Below are 25,590 nucleotides of genomic sequence, written 5' to 3' on the forward strand. Positions count from 1 at the left end.
ACACCGCTCTTGGCTTTGGGAAGGGAAAAAGGCACGGGTGGAGGTTGCTCACCCGAGACCCTCCCGGGTGCCCATTTTCCTTCCGCTCTGCCGTGACTTGGCTGGGCCGGCGCCGCGCGGGGAGCCCGGCCCCGTCCTGGTGCCGTTTGTCTGCCCTAAGGAGCTCGTCCCTCCAAAGAACCGCACGACGGCTCCGCGTTCCGGCAGGGAAACCGCAGCGGTCGGTGCCGGCTCTGCGCTCCAAGGGGTCTCGGTGTCCCGCGCTGAGACACTGTCCTCGGCCTCCAGTTAACACAAAGAGGCCGACCCCCAGGAAGGGGTATTCGGCAAAGGCTGCGGCGATGGCCGTTACAAGCAAAGTGGCGTCTCTTCTAATAAGGAAATAAAGCTTCATTCTGGGTTTTCTGCAACTGCTTTAACAGCTGTGACTTAAAGACGTTTCCCCCCACAAAAAGCACTGCTGCCATTGTGCCCTGGCCCCAGCGCTCTGATTCTCCCGGCCTTTCTGCTTCGCGCCGCGCTGCGGCCCTTCAAACTGCTCTGATGGCACCCGCCTGCCTTAAGCACCGGGTTATCGCTGCTCCCCAGGGCTGCTCCTTGCCAAAGCGCCGAGCGCGGCTCCCCCGGCTCTGCCAGGGCTCGGGACGGCCCTTGCGGCCGGACCGGGCCCTTGGGACCTCCCTGTGGACCAGCAGCCGCCGGGGAGCTCGGCCAGGCTGCGGCCCTGGGAGAGAGGGGTGACGGGATGAGACACCCCCGCAGGCCGGTGCACGGGGCGGCTGGTTTGAGGCACAAACCGACCCCGCGAGGTGCTGGGGCCCAACGCCCCCCGTGGTGCCATCGAGGGCGGCCCCGGTCTGTATGGACACACGGCAGCGGTGCCGCTGCCCCCCGCTTGTGGGACCTGCGCAGAGCCCTCCTGCGCCTGGTGCCGCTCCGCTCCGCCGGGCCCGTGGGGCTGCCCGCCCCTTTCCCCGGGCTCCACGGCCTGCTGAGGCCGGGTCCCGGCTCATGGCAGCGTTGCCAGTGCTTGCGGCCGCACTCGGGCTTCTCCCAACGGCCCTGCAGGGTCCAACAGGCGGCAACGGGACCCGGCCCCGCAGGACGGGGCCCCTCGGAGCTTCGGCCTGGCCGCACCGCGGGGCCGGGCGGCAGGGACGGCCTGGGGCCACCCGGGCCACTCTGCAAACGGGGGGCTGTTTTGAATGCAAGGCAGCCACCCCAGAGCAGCCCCCGCGCATGTCACCACGGCCACACGGCCCCAGAGCAGGAGCTCTGGCCACCGCCGCGGCGAGGGGAGGCCGCAGCCCCGTGCGGGCGCTGGCGGGACGGGAGCTGCCGCCACCTTTTCCCGCTCCACGGCGGCCCCGCGGGCACCTCCGCACGCGCCCGTTTGCTCCAGCCCCGCCGAGGCAGCTCCGTGTCCTGCTCCTGCCGCCAAGCACCAAACCCATCTGGGATTTGTCACGTCTTATCGTGAGGAACGCGCGGACCGTGGCGAACCCAGCCTACCCGAGACGCCTTGAATTGACGTTTATGGCAACGAATCAACATGGCCGCTCTGGATAGCCCCATGGTTGTGTTTGACTGGATTCAAGAAACGTTTTGGGTTTTGGTTTTTGCAGAGGAAAATCTCCAGCACAGTCAACTGGATACAAGGAGAGCTCCTTTATAGGCCTCTCCATAGGGCCCTCACCCTCAGCCTCCCCAAGAACCAGCCTTGGCTCCGTCTGCAGCCTGTTGAGCGCTGGCTCTGTGGACGAGGCCTTTCCTGTTCCCGTTTCCTGCCCCCAACCTTAAAAACCAGCAAGGACAAAACCCCAGCAGCGCAGCTAGGTGCCAGGCAGGCGGCTCACGCTAAATACGCCTCCTAGTTTGGCAACAATCAACTTCAAATTAGACCCCCAGCTACTTCGTGTACGCGAAGATGTGGATGAGAGCGCAGCTCTGCAGCTTGGGAAACGCAGTCATAGCTAAACCCAACGCTCCAGAGCCCAGGAAGCAGCACAGCAACACGGGAGGGGCCTAAAATTTGTCGGCAGAGCAATTTCAGCGGAGCACTTGATGAAATGCACTGCACATAGCGTGGAATATTGTTCTGCAAGTGAAAAAACCTCCCCATTTTGCGGCACAAGCTGCGCTCAAAGCAGAAGCCTCCCAAAGCTCCCGGCTTCACACGGGAACCTGGCGGCACCTCCATGTTGAGGGGGAAGGAAAGGTGGCCAAGCAGCCCGCTCAGAGCCGCTGGGCACACAGAGCCCTCCCGCTGCCGTGGGCTGTCATGATTCCCACAGCTCCTCGGGGATTCAGAAGACCCCAACAGCCCCGGAACTCCCACGGCTACGTCCGCGCTGGCGTTTTCTGAGCGCCCGCTAGAAAGGCCCTTGGTGGCATCCCCGGCTGGAGGACTGCGCCCGCGGCGCCCGGACGCCGTTCGCTCCGGTGCGCGGAGCTCCCGGCCCCGCCAAGAGAGCTTTTGTTTCAGGCCCCACGGGGAGGCCACGTTCCTCCGGGCCCGGGCGCCCGGTGACACCTCCCGTGGGAACCCGGCGCCTCCAGCGCGAGCGGGTGACACAAGGGAGCCAATTTGGGGGATTCACATTTTTTTTTTCCTTTTACGTATCGGGGGTAAAGGCGAATGGTGCAATCGGCAGCCACCAAAGCAGCCTCCACCCCGGCCAGGAAAGGGGTTTTTCACCCCTGTTCTCTTCTGTTCCAGGTTCCAACCCATGCCGCAGCCCCCTCTGCTCCTGGGGGTCACCGCATCCCAATGCCGCGCGATTTGACCCGTTTTTCCTCTGCCTTCGGAGCGGGTTTGTGGCCGGTTCCCCTCCTCCCTGAGTGCCGGGACGGGCGGGACGGAGCCCCGCGACACCCCCCGGCTCTGCGGGCGGCCTAAACCGCCCCCTCCCCCAGGCCCCGGGACTGACCCCCCCGACCGGCCCCGCCGGGGGTCACGGAGCTCCCTCAGCCCGGGGGGGCCGCGGGGCTTCCGCACAAAGGCCGCTGCGGGCCCAGCCGCCGGGGCCCCCGACTCGCTCTGCCCCCCGAGCGGCCTCCCCGCCCCGGGGGAGGAAACGGCCGCGGCGGCAGCGCCGGGAGACCAGACCCGGCCCGGCCTCGCTCGGCCCCGCCGCCCCCGGGCGGCCCGCGCCGCCGCACACACAAAATGGCGCCCGCCGCTCCCCCACCGCCCCAGCAGCCGCCATTGCGGGCGCCTCTGCCCGGGCGCGCCGCGGCCAATCAGGAGCCGCCGTACTGCTGCTGGCCGACGCGGCGGAGCCAACAGCGGCGCGACTCGTTGGGGAAGGGGCGGGGCGCGCGGCGCCGCGGGGGGTTGTGGGGGCTGTGGTTCGCCCCGGCCGGGACGCGCGATGCGGGAGGGACTCGCGGTCCCGAGATGCCTCGCGGCACCTCCCGGAAGCGTTGCCATGGCAACGGGCCCGGCCAGGCCGCGGCCTGGCTGCCGCCCCCGTGTCGGGCCTGGGGCCTCTGAATCAGGTCGCGCTGCTAAAATGAAACTTTTTTTTTTTTCTTGTGTGGGAGACGACACTAAAAATCGGTAAAATCACAGACACGTGCGTTACAGTTTTTCATTTCAGCAGATCGCAGCTCTACTACCAAGTAGTGCATGAAAATGTGGTGTTTATTATTACCATTATATTTAATGAAATCTGTAAGGAATTTTAAAGAAATCTGTAAGCCTGCACGAGCTGGGAGCTGCAAGTGCTGGCAGCCAGCAAGAGGCCCGGCCTGCCCCACGGGTGGTGGCAGCGCTGGTCTGAGGCTGTGGAGAAGCAGAGGCTGCTCAAGGTCCATCTAGCATCACAGTTCCAGGTCCATCAAGGTTTCAAAGACCGGATAGGTGCTTTTGTGTTTCTGGAGGGAAAAGGCCCTGCTGATATCATTGCTCCCCCATGTACCAGTATTTTGGGGCATTGGGTGGTGCCAGCATGACCCTGCTCTTGCACAGTTCGGGGGACACTTCACCCCGAGCCACCTCCCACCTGAAAGTCCTGAGATGTTCCAGCACTTCTTGGATTTAAGCCTGACAATGAGTTGGCAGGGTCTGCTCGGATTTCGAGGAAACAGAGCTTCGCAATGGAATGGCAGAGGGCAGCGCCCTGGCCAGGGCTGGCACCGCCACGGTGCTTCCGTGCCACATCCTGTATCTGGTGCCTCACGACGGACGGGAATGATGCCCATGGGCAGCCCCGGTGGTGTTCATGCTGCACGCTCAAGGCCACTGTCGGAGGGGGGCAGAGGTGCTGGGGGACGAGGCACCGGGGACCGGAGGCGCCTCTCGGTGGCGGGGCTGGAACCGAGGGGAGCAACGGGGCGGCTTGGCCCCGCCCACGGCCCCGTGCCGAGCGAGGCCCCTCCCACGCCCCCCGTGCCGAGCGAGGCCCCGCCCACGGCCCCGTGCCGAGCGAGGCCCCGCCCACGGCCCCCGTGCCGAGCGAGGCCCCGCCTACAACCGCCGTGCAGAGCGAGGCCCCGCCCACAACCGCCGTGCAGAGCGACGCCCCGCCCACAACCCCCGTGCCGAGCGAGGGCCCCGCCCACAACCGCCGTGCCGAGCGAGGCCCCCGCCACAAGCCGCGCGGCAGGGGCTGGCCCCCCCCCGCCTCCGGGGGGGTTGGGGATTCAGCCCCGCCCACAGCCGGGCCCCCCCGGTGACCCCGCGCTTGTCCCCGTGGTGGCACCGGGGCGGGGGGACTCGGGGACGTCCCCGTGGCGGGAGCTGCCGCCCGCGGGGTCACATCAGCTCCAGAGGCTGCTGCTGAGGGCGGGAGGGGGACACGTTTGGGGACAGCAGGATCCCCTGCTGCCCCCTGCCACCCCACACCGAGGGCTGTCCCCTGGCAAGGGACCCACAAGGGTGGCACCGTCACCCGGCCAGGCCTCGGGGCACTGCCAGCCCTGGGGGTCCAGCACGGGGCCTGGGGGGGCCCACGGGGCTGCCCCTCTGCTCGGCTGCGGGGTGGCCGTGGGGTGGCCATGCCTGCTGTGGGGTGGCTCTGTCCCACTGTGGGGTGGCAGCGGGTGCCCTGGGGTGGCCCCAACCCACTGTGGAGTGGCAGGTGGACATGGGAGCTGGCAGCGGGCGCACTGTGCGGGATGGCCATGGGGGCGGCCAGGCCTTGCTGTGCGGTGACAGGGGGGTGGCCGTGCCCTGCAGGCGGCACTTTTCCCCCCGCGCTGCAGTGGGGACCCAGGTCCGGCACCGCTCCGGCCCTGAGGCTCGTGGCAGTCGATATCCCGCCGGGAGCCGGCCAAGCTGACGGGGTGACGGTGACAAGGTGACAGGGCGGCTGTCACTGTGTGGAGCTGCCGCCAGCCCCAGGGACGGGCCTGGACTTTGGGCCGGGAGCAGCAGCCGCCTGCGCCGTGACCGCCCGCAGGTAACGATGGCCGGGCCTGGGGACGCCCTCGGGACAAATCCGGTTATTCCTAATTAAAGAGGGAAAACGAGGCACGGAGCTGTCCCTGCTCCGTCACAACCCCTCCGGGCCCGGCCCGGAGCCCAGTGTCCGGCTGCTCCGGCGGGATGCGGCCGCTCCGGCGGGATGATGCCGGCTGCAGGTGGAGCTGGGGACAGCGGGAGCAGGTGGGGGCACTCAGCGCTGACGAGAGCCCACCCGCAGGTGCGGGAGGGGAGGGAGGGTGCCATGGCCATGCCTGGATTTAGCTCCTGAGATTTATGGCTCTGGAGCCATGTGGGAAGGGCCACTGGGATACCTGGTTCTGGCCCCTCCTGCTGTTGAGCTTTGCTGCTGCCCTCTGTGTGATGAGGTGGGTTGGGTCTCTGCAGTCCTGGGTGCTCTCGGCTGGGCCGTGTCCCCAGCCCTGCCTGGTCCGGGCTTGGGTGGTACCGGAGAGGGCCCCAAGCTGCCGTGACGGACACGGGCTCGGGGGGGCTGTGGGGGCTGTGTTTGTCTGCGAGGGTGGGAATGCGGCGAGGGGAAACGCTCCGGCGGGAAGGAAGGGGAGGAGGGAGCTGGGGCTCTTCCCCTGCTGCTGCTCCGGGACGGGCGAAATGCTCCTGCCTGCATCCCCGTCACCAGCCCTTGGGCCAGGACAAGTCCCCGTGGGGCCAAGTGTCCCCAGGGCTCCCAGGGCCGGTGTCTCCCTTTCCTCTCCAGCTCCCTTGGACGTGTGGGCTTGGGGACGGGGACAGGCAGGTGAGCCGCGCGGCCTGGCACTGCGCGTGCTGGGAAGCCATTCCGTGCACGGAAGCGGCTCCGCTGGCGCCTTTGCCCTGGAACCGCAGCTCTTTCCTGGGGATTTCCTGGCCGCTGTGAGGAGGAGCGGGAGGAAGGCTGGCAGTGCAGCCCGAGGAGCTGCCGCTGCTGCTCCTGGAAAAGGGTTTTCTGCTCCCTGAGGGAAATGGGGTCATCTTAAAACCCTCTCCCCACCTCCGCTGGGACACCACGCACTTGTCCCCGTGTCTGCCCTTTGCAGAGCACCGAGAGTCACATCCTGCCTCGATCCTGACTGTCACCTCAGGCCCGGCATGGAGCAAGGAGCTGCTGGCACCACCATGTCCCAGGATGAAGGTACTCGGAACACCCTGCCGCTGGACTGACCTCCAGCTCAGTGTCCCATCCTCACCAAAGCCTTTCCCAAGGGCATCTCCCAGCACAAGCCTTGGAGAAGCCGTGAAGAGAAGCCCTGGAGAAGCCCCTGGGACCTGGTTTCATGGCCACCTCTTTCTCCTTCCCCACAGGCGAGGAGGCTTTTGAGTGCTGTGACGTTACCATCAACAGCCGGGAGAAGGTTTCCGATGTGTACACCCAGCTGGAGAAGCTCGGGGAGTGAGTCGGAGTCCCCACGTCCACCCCGATGCCACCGCCGGGCTCCATGGGGCTTTCGCGCTAGTGGGTTGCAGGGAGGTCGTGATGGTTTCCCGCATCCTGTGCCCCATCGCAGGGGGAAGTTCGGGATGGTGTACAAGCTGCAGGAAAAAGCCACCGGGAAGATCCGGGCTGGGAAGTATTTCCGGACGCGGACGCCCAAAGAGAGGCAGGCGGCTCAGGCTGAAGTGGAGCTCATGAACCTGCTGCATCACCCACGTCTCGTGCAGTGTCTTGCCGCCTTCCAGGGCCCCCGGGAGCTGGTGATGGTGATGGAATAGTGAGTAGGGGAGATAACGGAGTGTGAGGGGAACAGGGCCACTTCTGGGTCTGCTCTGGGTGCAACCAGGAGGGCTGGCTAAGGTGGGAAGATGCCCCCGTACCTTGGGCCCTGGCTCTGGGGGTAACATGGATCAGGGACCCGGGGGACACAGGCTCTCCAAGATGCCCTCGAGAGCCTGCGTGGCTCCTGGGTGGGTTTCTCCTCCCTGGGGCTGGCAGACCCTAGCAGAAGTCCCAAGCTCTTGGCGCAGCCTTGTCTGCTCCCCAGCGTTGCAGGTGGGGAGCTCTTTGAGCGCATTGTGGACGACGACTTTGAGCACACGGAGCCCAGCAGCATCCAGTACATGCGGCAGATCCTGGAGGGGCTCCAGTACATGCACGGCCAGGCTATCGTCCACCTGGACCTCAAACCCGAGAACATCGTCTGCGTCAAAGCGAGCAGCCACTGGCTCAAGATCATTGACTTTGGCCTGGCGCGGAAACTAGGTGAGCACAGGGGAACACCTGGGTGACCAGGACAGGGACTGTCACCATCACAGACCTGCTGTAGGGCCCAATCCAGCAACATCAGCAGACTCTTAGATGCTTCCTGCATCCTGCTGTGTGCGTCTCCAGGATGCGCAGCTCTGTGACACTGGATCAGGGCCCTTGCTGCTGATCATGGGATGAGCCGGGATCATGGGATGTCACCAGCCCTTTCTGAGATGGGCAGTCCCCAGCTCCTAGGCCTGGCTCTGGGTGCTCAGTGCCCAGGGGTGCCCTAGGAGAGCACCAAGACCTGCAGTGGACACTGGTTGGATGCCAGGGCTTCATCATCCCCCTGGCTGTGGGTTGAGCTGGCTTGGGGTTGGGGTCAGGAGGCCCCAGCTGGGGAGGGACCTCCAGAGACCCATCCCGAGGCCTCCACCTTCTCTGCAGCTCCAGGCACCCCTGTGAAGGTGCTGCACGGAACCCCCGAGTTCATGGCTCCTGAAGTGGTCTCCTTCGAGCCCGTGGGACTTGCCACGGACATGTGGAGCATCGGTGTCATTTGCTATATCCTGTGAGTGACTCTGGGTAGAGCAGCTGGGCTGGAGAGGGCTGGGCCTCCACTGCTGTGAGCTGTCCCCTCAGGTTGAGTGGGGAGTCCCCCTTCCAGGGGGAGAATGACATGGAGACCTTGAGCAACGTCACAGCTGCCCAGTGGGAGTTTGAGGAGGAGACCTTCTCGGAGATCTCCCAGCAGGCCAAAGACTTCATCAGGCAGCTGCTGCAGAAGGACGCCCGGTAGGACCTGGGCAAGGAGCGTGGGGACATCCCTGGGCTGGAGGATGGAGCTGAGCTGGGTTTTGGGGAGCAGAAGGACAAGCCTGGGACTGGGCACAGCCTGACAAGCTGAAGGCAGCATCTGCCCGGCCCCTGCGGACCCCTGCTTGGAGCGGTTCTCCAGGGCCTCCATGAGCTTTTGAGCATGATGAAGCCCCCTGAACCACCCTGTTTTTGCCCCCAGGTGCCGGCTCTCCAGCAGTGAGGCCCTGCTGCACCCCTGGTTGCAGCAGCCGGTGCTCAGCAGCACCAAGGTGCTCTCGAAGGAGAGGATCAAGCAGTTTCTGACGCGTCGCAAGTGGCAGGTACGCTGGGGATGTGCTCGGCGAGGGGAGGACGTGGCTCTGCTGGGACACAGCGCTCCTTCTCCCCCTCCAGAGAACGGGCCAAGCCCTGCTGGCTCTCAACAGACTCGCTCTGCGCTCCCCAAACCCGGACAGGGACGCAGCGGAAACCCAAGGCGAGGAAGGTGAGAGTCCCTGCAAGTGCTGACCCCAACTCATCCCCCCTGCTCCCTCTGCTGCCCCAGGGCAGCATCTTCCACCTGAGCCTGACCTGTCCCTGTGCCACCAACCCCCTGGCCCCATCCCTCTGGCAGAGGGGAGGGTTGAAGGTGGTAGTTTCCTCACTGCTTCTCTGTCAGTCTGTCCAGATGCAGCCCTGAGCTGCAGCCCGGAGGAGGATGGAGCCTCCGCGCTCCCATCTCGGCGCGTCCCCAGCTTCTCGGAGCCCTTGACAGACCAGGAAGGGGTGGAAGGTGGGAGCGTCTCCCTCCAGTGCCGCATTGAAGGTGAGACCTGCCCGGGGGTGCCAGGGCAACCACAGTTTGGGGTGGCCCTGGTTAACACTAGGGAGCCCGATGTCCTTTAGAGATGGCAGTGCCCTGGGATGGTGGCAATGCCCAGGGGTGGCTCTTCCCCACAGAAGCACCCACCGAAGGGCAGCGAGCCCCATCCCTACCCTTCCCTGTCACCTCCCTGCAGGTGTCCCTGCTCTGGAGGTGACCTGGCTGCAGGATCGCGCTCCCGTCTGTGCCGGTCCCCGTGTGCGCATGGAGCGCGGGGCCGATGGGCGCTGCAGCCTCCACATCTCGGCGCTGGTGCCCGCGGACGCAGGGCTCTACGTGTGCAGGGCCGCGACGGCCGCAGGCCCCGTGGAGAGCAGCGCCGCGCTGGCTGTGCTGCCCCCTCCCAGGGACACCTAGTGCTGCCCTGCTGTCCCAGCAGAGCCCAGGGGACGCCGCGGAGAGCAGGGTCTGCTCCACATTGTCCCTCCTCCGGCGGGCTCAGCTCTGCTCCTTGTTTCCCAAGGCCAATAAAATGCTGAAGGCTTTTGTGTTCCCAGGGTGACTGTGTCTTCTTCTTAGAAGCAGGGAGAGGGGTGGGAAAGAAGGTGCCAAGGCCCCCGGGATGGCACTGGGGTTCCCAGTTTCATCCGGAGGAGCCTTTTCTGTAGAAATGGGGCATTGGGAGCCCTGGGCCTGCTGCGTTTCTAGTTTTTCCCTCCCAGGGCAGCTCCAGCGAGGAGCCGGCTGCAGCGGCCGCGCGCTCCTGCGCTGAAACCAGCTCCTGTGGAGCTGGGCTGGGAGCTGCCCGCACTGAGGTCTCACAAGCACCTCCTGGTTTAAGTGGGGCTGGGGCAGCATGGTGACCAGGGCACTAAGGCCTCCCTTCTTCTCCTGCAAAGCAAACTGGGTCCTGCTGCCCTCCCCTGGGGCAGGGTCCTGCTCCCCTGGGTCATCTCCGTTGCCAGCAGCTGCTTTGGGCTACGGCCGGCTCCAACTTAGAGGCCTTGAGAGCCAGAGCTGGGCCCTGTAGAGCCAAGGGCCCTTTGGAGCCATGGGGTGTTGGGTGGCCCCAGTCCAGCCTGCTGTGGGGCCAGAGCCCGAAATGCTCCAGTCCTGGGGCAGATGGGCCCATCTGCTTCAGGGGCAGAGCAAAAATTCCAGCTCTGCCCTTTTCCCAGTTGGAGATATTATTAGAGGTGTGGTGCTTCTGGAATGGGAAGGCAGGGAGAGAACTTGGTTTGGGTGTAAAAGTTCTTCCATGCACCAAGTTACATATGATGGATCTCTCGATGAGCTCTTTAATGTGTGACCTTACCAAAATATGTGCGGGTAGGAACTATTTTACCCTCTCCCTCAAAATACCCTCAATCCTGAATTTCCATGCCCCGGGACTCCCGACAGAAGTCTCCTCTCCATGATTTTGCTTGTCGCTTTATTTGCCTACAGTTCGTATGATACATCCTGCTTGGGGCTCAGCACATTTCTCTTCTTTCCCCGACGTCCCGTAGATTAATGCAGAACAATGAACACTTGCCAGTGAAAGGAATTGGCTAAATAAAGAGTGGAATTATAGCTGGGACTCATCACGATGGCAGAGAAATTCAGCAGTCCCAAAAATAGAAACCAAATCTCACCTCTCTGCAGAGATGCACAAGAATCACCAGAAACTTCCGAGTGAGACAGAAAGGAAGAGCGGTACCTGGTCCCCTTCAGTATCGTAAACCCCCTTAGACTTCTCCCTTCCACACCAAGCCATCCTCATGAACTACTCTTTATTTTAGGCTGCATGAGGTTGCTTCTTTAGGCATGCAGCTAGGTAGCACTAGCATCAAGAAACAGTGTTTCTTCATGGAATCCCTCCTTCCTGTGTTTGACAAGGAAAAAAAAAAAAGAAAAAGAAACCAAACCACCAGAAGCCATGAGTGTGATTTCCTGCTTGGGTATTTTCCTGCAAATTGAGATGAATTAAGAGAACAAACCTAAGCTGGGCTTAATGTGAAAAAAAAAAAAAAAAACCTCAGGGCACATAGTCGAGAAGATTATTTTAATATGTCATTTCTAGGCTGCTTTTTAAATGACTATTATTGCGGGAAATGAAGAGCTACCACGTAATTTGAGTTGGCAGATAAAAGCTTTCATGTAGCTCAAGAAAAATACGGAAAGGCAGGAGCAGGAGGAGAAGACAGAGGGAATGTGGAGCTTTGCCCTCACCCCGTGCACAGATGGCCAAACCAGGAGAGGATCTCGAAGCGCTGAAGGAGGTGTTTAGGGAAAGGGTTGAGCTTTGTGCTAACCTCAGCGCCTGCGGCCGGCTTAGCGGTGTCCCCACGCAGAGACCACGGGGCCTGTATATGAGGGGAGTGATTTGATGTCTTCTTAGTTCAAGCCTTCCTCATTTCACAGCCAAGTATTCAAGTTTTTTCTCCCGTTGGTGTCTGGGGCCGATCTCCATCCCTGGGCTGCCTCCCTGCACAGGAGCTCCCAGGGCAGAGTCAGTGGGATATGGGAATGTGGGGAACGTGAGCCGAGGGGACGGTGCTGGAGGACGAGGTGACGCTGAGCCAGGCGTGACCCGGTGCGGCGGCGAGGCCGAGGGTCCCCTTGCTGGCCTGGGGAGGCCGCTGTCCCTGCCGCGGTGCCCGCGCTGGGCCCGCTGTCCTGCAGGGAGCCGGTACCCGGCGGTGCCATCCCCGTGGCGTCCGGGCGGCTCCGGCTGCAGCGCCCGGCGGCCGCCGAGCGAGGGCAGCAGCTCCCCGCCGTTCTGCGGCGCCGGCACCTCCCGGTGTCCCCGGGCGGGGACAGCGAGGTGCCACCTGCCCTTAGGAGCCCCAGACCCCGGGACAGGCCCCGCTGTCCCCGTGTGCCACCCTGAGGGCTCGTCCCCTTGCTGGCTCTGCCTGCATGGGGGCACCCCCCATTCCGCAGCCTGGCTGGAGTGGCAGGGGACGAGCGAGCGCCCGTCCCTGTAAACCCCGCTGGGTGCAAGTGGGACGGTAGTGCCAGCGCTCCCATGGCACCTGGAGGCGGCTGCTCTGAGGGGTGTCCTGACAGCGCCTGTGTCCCCAGCAGCCACGTCCTTGTGTCCCTGCAGTCACACTCTGTGGTGCTTCTACCCTCCCTGTCCCCAGGCGTCCCCTGCGGTCTCACTCTGTGGCTTCCTCCATGCCCCCTCCACCTTGATTCCCTTGGGTGCTCCAGGGACAACATGGGGACAAGAGCCAGGAACACGTGGCCGAGCCAGGATGAGGGCAGGGCCTTGGTGCCCTCCCCTTGCCCGTAGCTCCGTCATCGGAGCGCAGATGTGGCACACATGGGACACCTGGCTCCCTGGGGCGGTTTGGCCCCAGCCGCAATGCTCCTCCTGCAGAAGGGCACCCAGGGATGTAAAGGCAAAATCCTTAATGAATTAATGAAATATTTAATGAGAAGACAGTATTGGAACTGCAAAGTTGAGCCCTGGAAAGTCAGCGCACACCAGGATGTGGGTGACCCCAATTTCTCCCTCTCTGAGATGCCGGCAGCTCCTCTCAGACCTCCCAAGCCACCAGGATGGCACTGAGCACACGGGGAGGGGACAGCAATGTGCCAAGGTCACCGCAGGAATCTGTGGCAGGGCCATAGCCGCCTCCTCGTCGCTTCCCGTCAGACGCGTCAAGCATCCCCGTGTGGCCCATGGGGTTTGCAAAGGGAGCAGTTTGGAGCCACCCGGCGATTGAGGCTGTTAATTTTCCCTGCTGTGTTTGCTGCAACCGTTGGTCAAACAGGTCCAGCGCGTTTGCCCGGCCCGCGCGGCCTCTGCGGCGGGTGACTGAACACGGTGCCTCGGCGGGTGTTTGCGCCCTGTGCATCTTGCAGAATGGGAGGTGCTTGGGGGCCTGGCGAACGCGGCACTGTCCAAGTTGGGGGTCCCAGGTGTTTAGTTCTGGCTCCGTCCCCGCGTGGCCTTTGTCAAGTCTTCATCACTCTCATGGGGCAGAGGAATGAAGCGCTCGGGTTACGGCAGCGATACAGTGCTGCGGTGGTTAATGGCAGCCGAGGAGGGGGAATTGGGGCTAATTCTGCCCCGGCTGTCCTGAGGCCCCGAGAAAGATGAGGGGGAGCCGTGAAGGGTGACGGGCACCTGCCTGGGCTTGGATGCTTTGTCACCAGCAGAGCGGTGGCCCCCGCTGATTCTCTCCCTGCAGCAGCTCAGACTCCCTGGGGAAAACAAGTGCCCAGCTGCAAAGGGCCACCTAGCAGGGGACTGTCCCTCCACGCAAGTTGTCCCCTGCCTGTGTCCCGTGATGCCCTCTGGATCCCGGTGTGGTGGCCTCGTCCCGGTGCCAGGGGATGATGTCCCATTGCCAGGGCTGCTCGGGGGGCAGGCGGGGACAGCGCAGGGGCCGCCTGGGGCTGCCCGCGGGGAAGCGCTGCCTACGGGTGTGATGAGTTTGCTCAGCCTCAGCTCCTCCTCCATCGGTACCTGGGCGGGGAGGGGGGTTGAAGGGGCAAATCCCCGAAGCTGCCCCCGCCTCGCCCCGCCGCAGGAAGCCCCGGCAGCGGCGGGCGGGCGCGCGGCAGGTGCCGCCGCTGCGGAGCCGCCTCCCGCGCCGCGGGGCCGGAGCCCTGCCCGCCGGGGCGGGCGGTGGAGGCGGGGGGGTGGCGTCTGCGGCTCCATAACGCCCAGCAGAAGTTGCACCCGGCGAAGAGACTGACAGAAAGAAAAATAATTAAAAAAAAAAAAAACCCACAGCAACCCCTGCTGCAGCTTCGCTTCCTGCCGAGCCGCGCCGAGCCCAGCCCGCAGCAGCAGCGGCAGCAGCAGCAGCGGCAGCAGCAGCAGCAGCGCCCCGGCCATGGGCAATGCGGCCGGGGGCCTGGAGGGGCCCGCGGGCCGCGAGCCCCGCGCCCCGGCGCCGCCGCCGCCCGCCGCCTCCCCCCCGCGCCCGCCGCCGCCCGCGCGGCAGCCCCTGCCCGCGCCCGCCGAGCTCGAGGAGCGATTCAGCCGCGTCCTGGTGAGTGGGGGTCCTGCGAGGGGGGCGTGGGGGTAACAGCCCTCTCGAGCTTCCCTCTCCCCCTTTTTTTTTTTTAAATATTTTATTTCTCCCCATCCCCGGCGTTGCTTCCTCCTCCTCTCATTACTCATGGGGACTCCCAAGCCTTCCCCGGGGATGCCCCGGCAGCATCGCTGCTCCGCTCACCTTCCCCAAGTGCATGTGCGCCCCGAGCCCGCCGGCCCCCCTGCCATCAAGGTAGCCAGCATCCTGCTCGGAAAGCGCGGGCACGGCGGCTGCCGCAGGCCCCGGAGCGCCGGCGGGCACCGCGCTGCAGCGAGCTGCTGCCGCCAATGCCAAGCGCCTTCCTTTCACCTGCTCCCCCTGCCCGCCGGTCCCCTCTGGCACATCCCGGCACATCCCGCAGCCTCTCGCACCCTGCCCCTCTCCTGGCTCAGCTGGGCAGGGAAGGCCCTTGCAGGTGTCCCTGAGATGCTCCAGAGGAGCCCAGGAAGATGAGCTGGGTGCCGGGAACTAGGGAGCATCCCCCCCTTCTCTGTCCTTGAAGCCACCGGGTGGCTGTGACCTTCGCTGTCCAGCTGTTGGCTGTGGAGCTCGCGCACGTGCCCTGCTCTGTGCGCAGCCATCCGGCCCTTCGCTCCAGCCCCCCAGCTCTCGGAGCAGCCAAAGTAGCACAAATGCCTGTTCTGCATCAGCCCGGGGCAGAGGGGACAGGGGACTCTGCCGTTGAAGGTCACGGTCCCGCTCTCCTCTGGCTGTGGCTCTGGGCCCCCGCAGTGCCCGGTGAGGTCCATGGGTGCTGCCTGCTTTGCCTGGGGACTGCCACTTCCCTGCCCCAGAGCATCCTTTCTGGTTCCGTGTGATGGTGTTAGGGTTGGCACAAAGGTCCCTGTGTTACGGGGCACCTTGTCCCCTGTTGAGGCAGGGGGGCTGCCTCCACTGTCCCCTCACCCTGTTTCCATGCGGTTTGTGGGCACTGGCCCATGGCCGACTGCGACTGCGTCTGTAACGGTCCTGTGTGACGCAGGCAACGCTGAGGGTTTTGGGGCACTTCCCCGGCACCCATGAGGCCTCCGGAAGCGCCGCTTCCCGCCCATAAGACGAGGCCCGCGGGTGCTGCAGGACCTTTGAGATCCTGAGCCAGGGAGCGATGGAGCAGGGCAAAGCCCTGGCACGAACCCTCCCGGCGGTGCCAACCACCCCATCCCAAGGAAAAAGGCGGGCAGGGACCGGACAAGCCCGCGCTCTGGTTTGCCAAGCCGGGAACGGTGCACGGCCCTTGTGCAATGGGAGGGATGTCCCAGTCGCTCTTCCTCCTTTCACAGCCTCCCTGCCCCCTCCGGCCACGCACCGGGATCGGTGGCGGGACGCGGGGGCACCTGGTGCCGCAGGGATCGTGCTGTGCAGCCACGTGAACCGCGTTTCCACTTGGGGCTTTCGCCTTCTGGATGAGGCTGCACGGTGGCTCCTGTCCTGCCTGCGCTGGCTGGGTCCCAACGCGGCCTGTGGATCTGGGGATGCCCAAGGGGATGAAGGGAATTGCCTCCGGCTGCTCAGGGAATCCCTGCGGGGACTGTTAGGATAGGGGCAGGGGGCGAGGACTGGGAAGGCTCCTGCCTCCAGGGTGATGGTGGCAGCTCCAGCACGTGCCAGGGAGCTGATTTGGCTGGAAAAGTGACCCAGAATAAATGAATAAATAAATAAATAAAAGATGCCTGGATGAGGCCCCATGTGTGGGCAAGGAAATGCCCAGCCTGGGGGAAGGAGGTGGCAGCACCCAGACCCCTGGGGACAGAAGGGGACCCCGGATCTGTCCCCGGATGGGGACAACACGTGCCTTGGTCGCGTTTCCCCACCGAGAGCAGCTTCTGCTTGTGCTTAAAATAGAGGCGGGAGCAGCGGGCGGCGGGGAAGCTGCGGCCGCAGCGCGTGCAGCCGCCGGCCCCTCGCGACTCCTTCCCTGCCGGTGTCTCGGTCCCAGGGTCAGGCTGCAGCCTCGGTGTCCCCAGGGCCGGCAGCCCTGTCCTCGTCCTCTGCACCCTGCGCCGCAGCGAGGACAGGGCCGGGCAGGCCCTGCGTGCACAAACAGCTCGGCAGGAAGCGGGGAGCGGTTTCGCCCGGGGTGGGGGGCCGCTTCCTGCACCGCGGGCCACATCCTGGCGCTGCCAAGGGCCCCGGCGGCGCAGGTGGCACCATGACGGCCTGCACGCCTGGGCTCCTCCAGCTCGGCCCCGTGCCCTGCGCTGCCACCTTCGGCCGGGCCCTGCCGCGGCCTCGCACCCCTCAGACAGCAGAAGCCGACGGCCCCGGGACGTCCTGGTGTCCCGCGGTTGAGCTGAGGCTGGGAGCGTCTCCCACTCGTGACACAGATGAGGGGCTCCCGTGCCCAGTCCCGACACGCACCTCCCCACAGAGCTCCATGAACCTGCCCCCAGACAAGATGAAGTTGCTCAGCCAGTATGATGATGAGAAGAAGTGGGAGCTGGTGTGCGACCAGGTGAGGCCCCCGCGCTGCGGGGCTGTCCCCGCAGTGGCCGGCGCTCGCCCTCGGGGCATCACGGCGCCCTCGGGGCTCAGCCTTCCCCCCGCGCCCGCAGGAGCGCTTCCAGGTGAAGAACCCACCATCCGCCTACATCCAGAAGCTGAAGAGCTACCTGGACACGGGCGGTGTGAGCAGGAAGGTGAGGGACCATCTGCATGTCCCTGTGCCCATGACGGTCTCCTGCCCAGGGGGACCCCCAGCACGGGATAGCCGGGCAGGTGCCCACGGCTCTCCCTGTCTCCCAGTTCAAGCGGCGAGTGCAGGAGTCGACGCAGGTGCTCCGGGAGCTGGAGATTTCTTTGAGGACCAACTACATCGGGTGAGGACCCTGCCCGTGGCGCTCCTTGCCAGCGTCCCTGGAGATGCGGGGTCCTGTTCGGGACATGCAGGGTTGGCTCTTACCCCTGCCCTCTGCTCACTGGAGGTGCCTTGGAGCCCTTGTCCCTGCTGTCATTCCAGGATGGACCCTGTGGAGGTCCCCGGGAGTGATGTGGTGTTCTTGTGGCCCTGGGGTGATGCATCCTTGGGGCCCTGGGGTTGACACAGTGTCCTTGGGATCCCAGGGCTGACCTGGTGTCCTCTCAGCCCTCAGCATGACATAGTATCATTTCAGCCCTGAGGGTGACATAGTGTCCTGGTGGCCCCGGGGGTGACGTGGTGCCACCGCAGCCCCGGCTCACCCCACGGCTCTGCAGGTGGGTGCAGGAGTTCCTCAACGAGGAGAACAAGGGCCTGGACGTGCTCCTGGAATACCTGTCCTTCGCCCAGTGCGCTATCACGTGAGTGCGCCCAGCCCAGGCGCCCGCAGTCCCCACGCGGGGCTGGCAGCCATCCCTGGGCACCCGCTCACCCGCCGCCACCTCCGGCAGGTACGACATGGAGAGCGCGGATAACGGGAGCCCGGGCTCCGACAAGGGCAAGTCCCTGGAGCACTCGGTGGAGGACCTGAGCAGGAGCACCTCGGCGTCGCCCACGCAGGGCTCCTCCAAGAGCCGCCACCTCACCGTGAGGTAGGCGCCCGCCGCGCGCGCCGCCCGCCGCCGCTCCCGCCTCACGCTGCCCCGGCCCCGCTCCGCCGCCCCGGCCTGGGCGCTGACAACCTCCCCGCGGCTCCGGAGGGTTTCCCAGGGCGGGGAGGGCGTGAGGCCGCGGTGGCAGCGGGGGGTGCCCGGCGACCACCCCCGTGTTAACCCCGCTCTTCTCTTGCACGCTGCTGGGGGACGCGGCGCACGGTAGGTGATGGGGCCGCCCGCGCCCGCACGCTCCCCCGGTGGCCTCTCCGCCGCGCCGGGGACGCGGCAGCCAGAGCTGCCCGCGGGGGTGGGGAGTCCCAGCGCGTGTGTCCCCCTCCTCCAGCCCCCAGCCCCCGCCCCAGGGACAGGTCAGGAGCCCCCCGGCCCGGGGAGGTGGCCGCCCCGCGCGGGCCCCGTGTCCCCTCCTGCCCCGTCACGCGGGGCCGCGCGGCAGCCGGGTTTCTGCCTCCTGTCCTGCAGGCTCTAACGCTGCTCCAGCTGCTGCCTCTCGAACCAGCACCTCCACACCCTCCTCCGCCACGTGCACCCCTGCGGCGCCCCGCGCAGCGACGGGTCGCCCGGCACCTCCCATCCGCCCCGGTGAGCCTCCCCGCGCGCCCCCGGCCCGGCCCGCGCTGCCCCCGCTTGCGCTGCGCCCCGCGCCCGCCCCGCGCCCGCCGGCCGCCCGCTCACGCGCCCTCTCGCCCGCCCAGGCTCAACCCCGCGCACAGCAGGAAGGCGCTGAGGAACTCGCGCATCGTCAGCCAGAAGGATGACGTGCATGTCTGCATCATGTGTCTGCGCGCCATCATGAACTACCAGGTGGGACCCCAACGGGGCCCTTGCGACCCTCGATGGGGCACGGTGGGCAGTGCTGGCATGGGATGGCCTTGGTGCTGCTGTCCCTGAGGGGCTCATCTCCGTCCCATGGGATGGATGCTGGCACAGGAAGGATGATGGGTGCGGGCATGGGACATCCTGGCAGTGACAGGTCCTGTGCTGGGAGGTTCCTTGTGGGTCTGGGGTCCCCAAGCATCGCTGGGTTGGGGACAGGAGGATGGGAAACCCCCATTAACCCTCTTTTTTGCCCCAGTCTGGCTTCACCCTGGTGATGAACCACCCGGCTTGCGTCAATGAGATCACGTTGAGCCTCAACAACAAGAACCCCAGGTAGGACCCACCACCACCCCGGGCCCCCCTGGCTGCCCGGGCCCTGCTCATGCCCCATGTCTCCACAGGACCAAGGCTCTCGTCCTGGAGCTGCTGGCCGCTGTGTGCCTGGTCCGAGGTGGCCATGACATCATCCTCGCTGCCTTCGACAACTTCAAGGAGGTGAGTGGCCCAGTCGGGATGGTTGGGTGTCTCCATGGGACATCCGAGGTGGGTGCTCGCCAAGAGCCAATTCCCCATCTGTTGGGCCAGGCCTGATCCAGCTCCAGCTGGGCTCGTGCCTCAGTTTCCCAATGTGCTCATCATCCTCCTTGAGTCTCAGAAACACCCATTTCACCCCTGCCCACTCTGTGTCCTCTGTTCCATCCTGTGGAGCGAGTCTCCTCAGTGGAGAACATGAGCTCCTCCAGTCCTCCCTTGTACGCCACATGCCTTGTTACGATCATACCGGGACCTGTGTGCCCTGTGCTGTCCTGGGCCATTGCCTCCAGTGCCAGGACAGACGGAGACATCCGGAGTGTGGGGCTGAGTCCTCTCCTCCCATTCCAGGTGTGCGGTGAGAAGAACCGCTTTGAGAAGCTGATGGAGTATTTCCGAAACGAAGACAGCAACATCGATTTCATGGTGAGGCCTGGGGGAGGCCGGGCCCTTGCGGGGGCTGTCGGGCTGCCACATTGACTGTCCTTCCTGCCGGCCCGCAGGTCGCCTGCATGCAGTTCATCAACATCGTGGTGCACTCCGTGGAGAACATGAACTTCCGCGTGTTCCTGCAGTACGAGTTCACACACCTGGGGCTGGACGAGTACCTGGAGGTGGGTGAGGTGGCCCCATGGCCCCTGCGGGCCCCGTGCTGGCCGGGGCCGTGACGCCACCGCTGCTTCTCTCGCCCACAGAGGCTGCGCCTCACCGAGAGCGACAAGCTGCAGGTGCAGATCCAGGCCTACCTGGACAACGTCTTCGACGTGGGCGCCATGCTGGAGGACACGGAGACCAAGAACGCGGTGCTGGAGCACATGGAGGAGCTGCAGGAGCACGTGGCCCAGGTGGGGCTGGGGGCGGCGCGTGGGCAGGAGGCCGCCGGCTGCGCGCGGGGGCTCGGGCGCCGCTGACGCAAAGCCCGGCCCCGCGGCTCCGTGCGGGCGAGGGGGGCGGGCGGCGAAGAGCGACGGGTGCCTGGTTCCTCCCGCAGCTGACGGAGAAGCTGCAGGATGCGGAGAACGACTCCATGGCCAAGATCGCGGAGCTGGAGAAGCAGCTGAGCCAGGCGCGCCGCGAGCTGGAGGCGCTGCGGGTGAGTCCTGCGCCACGGCCTGGCGCCCTCGGGTGACCCGGCGCTCGCCACCAAGGGGGCGCCTGCCCTGGCGAGGGGGTGACGTGCGGGGCCGCGTGCAGGAGCAGCTGAGCCCGCCGCGGCCGCCCAGCCCGCCGGCGCCGCAGGACTCGTACCGCGCGGCGCTGGAGCGCCGGCTGGCCGAGCTGGAGGAGCAGGGCTTGGTGCACATCCTGCGCGCGCCCGACGGCGACGTCGCCATCGAGATCATCCCCGTCGCCATGGGAACGGCCGCGTCCCCCGCCACCAGCGCGGGTGGCGCAGATGCAGGTAGCAGGGGCGACGGGAGGACCCTGCTGCGCGCAGGCTGCGCCGGTGCACTCGGGCTGTGGGGACGGCGCCTCATCGCCCCTCTCCTTTCCGCTGCAGACGCTCCGGCTCCAAATGCTCCGGCTCCAGATGCTCCGGCTCCTGGTGTCCCGACTCCAGACGCCCTGGCTCCAGACACCCCGGTGCTGTGTCCCCCGCCCACCCCGCCGCCCCCGCCGCTGCCCGAGCCCGGCAGCCCGGCCTCCCCGGTGCCCCCCGCGCCCCCGCTGCCCTCTGACGCCATCCCCCCGCCACCGCCGCCACCGCCGCCGCTGCCGGGTGCCGCGGCACCACCCCCACCGCCACCGCCGCCTCCGCTCCCCGCGGGGCCAAACGGGCCTGTCCCCCCCCCGCCGCCACCCCCGCCGCTCGCCGGGGAGCCCCCAGCTGGGCTGGACACGGCCGCTGCCACCGCTGCTGGTTCAGGTGAGACGTGGGGACGGTCCCCAGGCGAAGGGGGTTGAGGTGCAGGGGTGACCCCCTCACTCCGTGGGGATGTTTTGGGGTCCCCCCTGCCTTCCCCACTGTGACGCTGCCCCCCTCGCATCCCGCAGTGAAGGTGAAGAAGCCCATCCAGACCAAGTTCCGCATGCCCGTCTTCAACTGGGTGGCCCTCAAGCCCAGCCAGATCGACGGCACCGTCTTCACGGAGCTCAACGATGAGAAGGTGCTGCAGGTGAGGCCACCGGCACCGGCTCCCGGCCGGAGCGGCCCCCGGGCCACCTCACCCCCTGCCCGCGTCTCAGTCGTGCCCGCGTTGCTCCCATCCATGCAGTCGATGCTTTGCACGGCTCCAGCCTTGGAGGAGCCTTGGAGCAGCTCTTTGGTGTCCTGGAGGGGGACAATCTGGGATCTGCCATGTCCTTGTCCTGTCCTTGTCCCCTTGCCCCATCCTCATCCCTTTGCTCCATTTTGATTTCTTGCCCTGTCTTCATCTCCTCACCCTGTCCATGTTTTCTTGCCCCATCATCGTCCTCTGGCCCCTTGTTCCTCTCCTCACCCCATCCTTGTCCGCTCACCCTGCCTCATTCCCTCACCCCATCTTCATCGTATCCATCCAGCTCCTGCGGCCCCTCCGGGCTGTGTCCTCAGCCCCGTCTCCCCGCAGGAGCTGGACATGAGTGACTTTGAGGAGCAGTTCAAAACCAAAGCCCAGGGCCCTGGCCTGGACCTCACCGCCCTCAAGGTCAAGGCTACGCAGAAGGCCCCAAGCAAGGTGACTCTCATTGAGTCCAACCGGGCCAAGAACCTCGCCATCACCCTCCGCAAAGGCGGCCTCAGCGTCCAGGACATCTGCACAGCCATCGAGACGTGAGTGTCCCCTTGCCATCGAGGCCGGGCTGGGCACAAGGATGGAGGACAGAGTGGGGTCAGATGGCACTGCAGACCCCAGACCCCTGAGCAAGGGAGGGTTGTGCACGGATCCGCCAGGATGCTTTGGATCTCCACACTGGGTGACAGCAGACTGTGGAGGAAGGTGGCGGGGGCAAAGGGGGTGTCCCCACCACACACTGTCTCCTGCCAGGTATGACCAGCAAGCCCTGAGCCTCGACTTCTTGGAGCTGCTGCTGCGCTTCATGCCCACTGAGTACGAGCGGACACTCATCTCCAAGTACGAGCGGGAGCAGCAGCCGCCGGGGGAGCTCTCCGACGAGGACCAGTTCATGCTCAGGTTCAGCAAGATCCCGCGCCTCTCTGAGCGCATGAACGTCATGATCTTCCTGGGCAACTTCAGCGACACGGCCCAGCTGCTCATGCCGGTAGGGTCGGGCACGCGGACCCTCCACGTGGCAGAGCCCGTGGGCAGCGCGGGGGCTCTGGGGTGGTTGTGGTGGGCAGAGAGGGGACAGCAGAGCCTCACGGGCTTCCCCTGCCGCCCGCAGCAACTCAATGCCATCATCGCCGCCTCCATGTCCCTCAAGTCCTCCACCAAGCTGCGCAACATCCTCGAGGTGAGGGCTAGGGCTGTTTGGATGCGTCTGGCCTGGTCGGGGGTGCTGGAGCTGGGGGGGATGTGGCCCCCCAGCCGTCCCAGCGCTGCCCGAGCCCCCGTGTCCCCACAGATCGTGCTGGCCTTCGGGAACTACATGAACAGCAGCAAGCGCGGGGCCGCCTACGGCTTCCGGCTGCAGAGCCTGGACGCGGTGAGCTCGGCGGGGGATCCTCCGCGGCTCCTGCTGCGCCGGGCGGTGCCATGGGGGCGGACGCGCTGCCACCGCACGAGGAGCAGCTGCAGGGACGGAGGGACACACGAACGGGGACAGCTATGGAGAGACCAGCTGTGGGCATGCAGGGACAGAGGGGCATCTGTGTGGACAGATGGATGCAAGGGCCAGCGATGGGGATGGAGGGATGCGGGGACCAGGTGTAGGGACATAGGGACACAGGGACCAGCCCTGGGGACAAAGAGACATTTGGACCAGCTGAAGAGATGGAAGGATATGGGGGGCACCCGTGGTGATGGAGGGATGCAGGGACCAGTCTTGGGGATGGATGGACCTGGGAACCAGCTGCAGGGACAGAGGGATGCAGCGACCACCCCGTGGTGGCAGTGGGATGTAGGACCATTCGCAGGGACAGGGGGTTGCCAGGGCCTGCCTGGGGCAGGGGCAGCCGGAGAGGCAGGAGGAGGGACAGGGCACCCCGGCCTGATGCCCCTCACTCCCTCCCAGCTGCTGGAGATGAAGTCAACGGATCGGAAGCAGACACTGCTGCATTACCTGGTGCGGGTGATCACGGAGAAGTACCCGGAGCTGACCGGCTTCCACACGGAGCTGCACTTCCTGGACAAGGCGGGTGCAGGTAGCACCTGCAGCGCCGGGGTGTCTGCAAGGGGCCGGGGCAGCGCGCGCTGTGCCCTGACACGGACGGGCGCCGCGCGCCCTCCCCGCAGTGTCCCTGGACGGCGTCCTGCAGGATGTGCGGAGCCTGCAGCAGGGCATGGAGCTGACGCGCAGGGAGTTCATGCGGCAGGATGACAGCCCCGTGCTCAAGGACTTCCTCAAGGGCAACTTGGAGGTGATGGAGAAGCTGCAGGCCGACAGCAAGACCGCCAAGGTGGGTGCGCGAGCCCGCCGGGCGCCGCGGGGAGGCCGGCGCGGGGTGGCCGGGGCTGCCCAGTGCTGCCCGGGCCCTCTGCCCGCAGGAGGCCTACGAGTCGGCCGTGGAGTACTTCGGGGAGAACCCCAAGACCAGCCCGCCCACCACCTTCTTCCCCATGTTTATGCGCTTCATCAAAGCCTACAAGGTAGGGGATGCCCTAGCTGCGTTTCTGGGGGACGCGGGGAGGGTCCATTGTGGCCGGGGCCTCGTCGCTGCCACCCGCTGGGGTGGCTGGAGCAGGAGGGGGCTGTCTGAGGTGGATGGGGGGGTCCAGGTGTCACAGCAGCGGGTCCCTGCTCAGTTGCGAGTCCCCAATCCTCTCCCCAGAAAGCGGAGCAGGACATTGAGCTGTGGAAGAAGCAGGAGGCGGCTGCCAAGGAGGCGGAATTGAGCCCCCCCGGCAGCGAGGAACCGCTGGACACGAAGGTACCCGGCGCCCGTGACCCTGCTGTACCCGGGGGTGGCTGTGGTCATGGGGAGTGACACGGCTCTTGCGGCCTGGTCGGAAAAAGTTGGCAGGTGGGAGGCAACTGTGGAGTGGGTCATGCCAATAAAGGGGGTCAGGATCTCCTTTGGGTGGGAGGCTCCGTGTCATCCCGCTCCGGGCTGCCCGTGCAGCCTTCCATCCCGAAAGCCCGGCGGCAGCAAATGGACATGATCGCCGAGCTGAAGAAGAAGCAGATGGTGAAGGAGCCTCTCATTTACGAAGGGAAAGATGGCGCCATCGAGGACATTATCTCAGGTGAGGGGCTGGGCCAGGCTGGGGCACACTGGGGTGCAGGAGCCTTCCTGGGGGGTCACATCCCTGTGCAGCACCTTCCCACCGCAGCGCTGGGCCGCCAGCGCACTCTGCTTGCCCTCATCGCTCTTTCCTCCTCTTTTGCTTCTTCCTCCTCCTCCTCCTCCTCTTCTTCGCTGGCTCTCTGGGTTGCTCTGCTCAGCTCTGAAAACTGTTCCTTTCACGGCCCGGACGGGCAAACGCTCGTCCCGGCTCTTCTGCGACGTGAGCTTCACCGAGGAGAGTCCCCTCTAGTGCCTGTAGGTAACGTGGGGCGGCTCGTCCAGCGGGTGCCGGCGGGGGCAGGAGGCTCCAGGGCCTGTGGGGTTCCGGGTGCCGCCACTGCTGCTTCCCTTGGGCATCCTGGTGCCCTAGCCAGGCTGGGTGGTGGCAGGGAGAAGCGACCCGGTCCCTCCTTGGGGATGGGTGGGAGCATTCCCGGCTTCTTTGCTGGGAACCGGCTGATGCTCCGTGTTTCTCCCGGCAGACCTGCGGAACAACCCGTACCGGCGCGCCGACAAGGGCCGCAGCAGCGCCAAGAAACGGGCCCCCGCCGGGCCGAGCCTGCAAGCGACGCCCGACATCCCGCTGTGAGCGGCGTCGGAGCCGCCCTCCCGCCGCAGCCGGGCCGGAGCCCCCGCTCGCTCCCCGCTCGCTCCCCGCGCTGGCTGCCACCGGGGCGCTCGCCCCCCGGTTGGTTTTTATATGGCTTCCTTGAAACCTCCCTCCCTACTCTGTACAACAGCAAGGACTGAGCACCCACGAGTTACGCAAGGTCTCAGGCGGCTCCCGCCTGGAGCAGGGGGTGGGAGGCAGCACCGGCCTCTTCCTCAGGCTGGGGAGGCTGCGCAGATACCGCAACCCCAGCACCGAGGCCACGGGGACGGGCTGGGGAGCCGCCGTGGGAGCGCCCGCCGTGGAGCCTCCCTGCTCCAGGCCCAGGCCCCGTGTGGAGCCTCCCTGCTCCAGGCCCAGGCCCTGCGTGGAGCCTCCCTGGTCCAGGCCCAGGCCCCGTGCACGGATGCGGCTGCTGCGTCTCCCCGGCCATCCCCTCATCCCCGTCCTGCGCGCCCGCCCTGTACAGTCGCCCCCGGCCCGGCTCCCGGGCCAAGCCAGAGCAG

General features: G+C 65.9%; 2 protein-coding genes across 2 annotated transcripts; both read left to right on the top strand.

Moving 5' to 3' along the window:
- The first annotated feature begins 6,531 nt into the window (after positions 1-6,531).
- LOC148591678 (myosin light chain kinase, smooth muscle-like) lies at positions 6,532-9,648 on the top strand. Its single transcript, XM_088537145.1, has 10 exons — positions 6,532-6,560; positions 6,731-6,818; positions 6,934-7,137; positions 7,408-7,625; positions 8,058-8,181; positions 8,253-8,405; positions 8,629-8,749; positions 8,823-8,913; positions 9,103-9,234; positions 9,428-9,648. Exons 1-10 carry the CDS (start codon positions 6,545-6,547, stop codon positions 9,646-9,648), a joined length of 1,368 nt encoding a protein of 455 aa, XP_088393271.1. The 5' UTR covers positions 6,532-6,544.
- Positions 9,649-14,066: 4,418 nt separating this feature from the next.
- On the top strand, positions 14,067-25,070 carry FMNL1 (formin like 1). The gene is made up of 26 exons (XM_088537256.1): positions 14,067-14,225; positions 16,639-16,722; positions 16,823-16,906; positions 17,013-17,086; positions 17,463-17,546; positions 17,637-17,777; positions 18,494-18,602; positions 18,874-18,950; positions 19,019-19,112; positions 19,500-19,574; positions 19,652-19,762; positions 19,844-19,993; positions 20,140-20,241; positions 20,343-20,559; positions 20,650-21,015; positions 21,144-21,265; positions 21,698-21,900; positions 22,115-22,349; positions 22,473-22,541; positions 22,653-22,733; positions 23,262-23,391; positions 23,483-23,646; positions 23,735-23,836; positions 24,019-24,117; positions 24,310-24,433; positions 24,957-25,070. Exons 1-26 carry the CDS (start codon positions 14,067-14,069, stop codon positions 25,061-25,063), a joined length of 3,363 nt encoding a protein of 1,120 aa, XP_088393382.1. The 3' UTR covers positions 25,064-25,070.
- The last annotated feature ends 520 nt before the right edge of the window (positions 25,071-25,590 follow it).

The sequence above is a fragment of the Tinamus guttatus genome, unplaced genomic scaffold, assembly GCF_059628265.1.
Source record: "Tinamus guttatus ecotype Peru unplaced genomic scaffold, ASM5962826v1 Tinamus_guttatus_pri_ptg000732l, whole genome shotgun sequence".
In the NCBI taxonomy this organism is placed as follows: Eukaryota; Metazoa; Chordata; class Aves; order Tinamiformes; family Tinamidae; genus Tinamus; species Tinamus guttatus.

Coding starts and splice junctions, on each gene's coding strand:
- LOC148591678 (XM_088537145.1), top strand. Junction 8,750..8,822: donor TGACGCGTCGCAAGTGGCAG/GTACGCTGGGGA, acceptor CTCCCCCTCCAG/AGAACGGGCCAAGCCCTGCT. Junction 8,914..9,102: donor GGAAACCCAAGGCGAGGAAG/GTGAGAGTCCCT, acceptor GTCCAGATGCAG/CCCTGAGCTGCAGCCCGGAG.
- FMNL1 (XM_088537256.1), top strand. CDS start 14,067: ATGGGCAATGCGGCCGGGGGCCTGGAGGGGCCCGCGGGCCGCGAGCCC. Junction 17,547..17,636: donor TTCGCCCAGTGCGCTATCAC/GTGAGTGCGCCC, acceptor CACCTCCGGCAG/GTACGACATGGAGAGCGCGG. Junction 23,647..23,734: donor CCGACAGCAAGACCGCCAAG/GTGGGTGCGCGA, acceptor CTCTGCCCGCAG/GAGGCCTACGAGTCGGCCGT.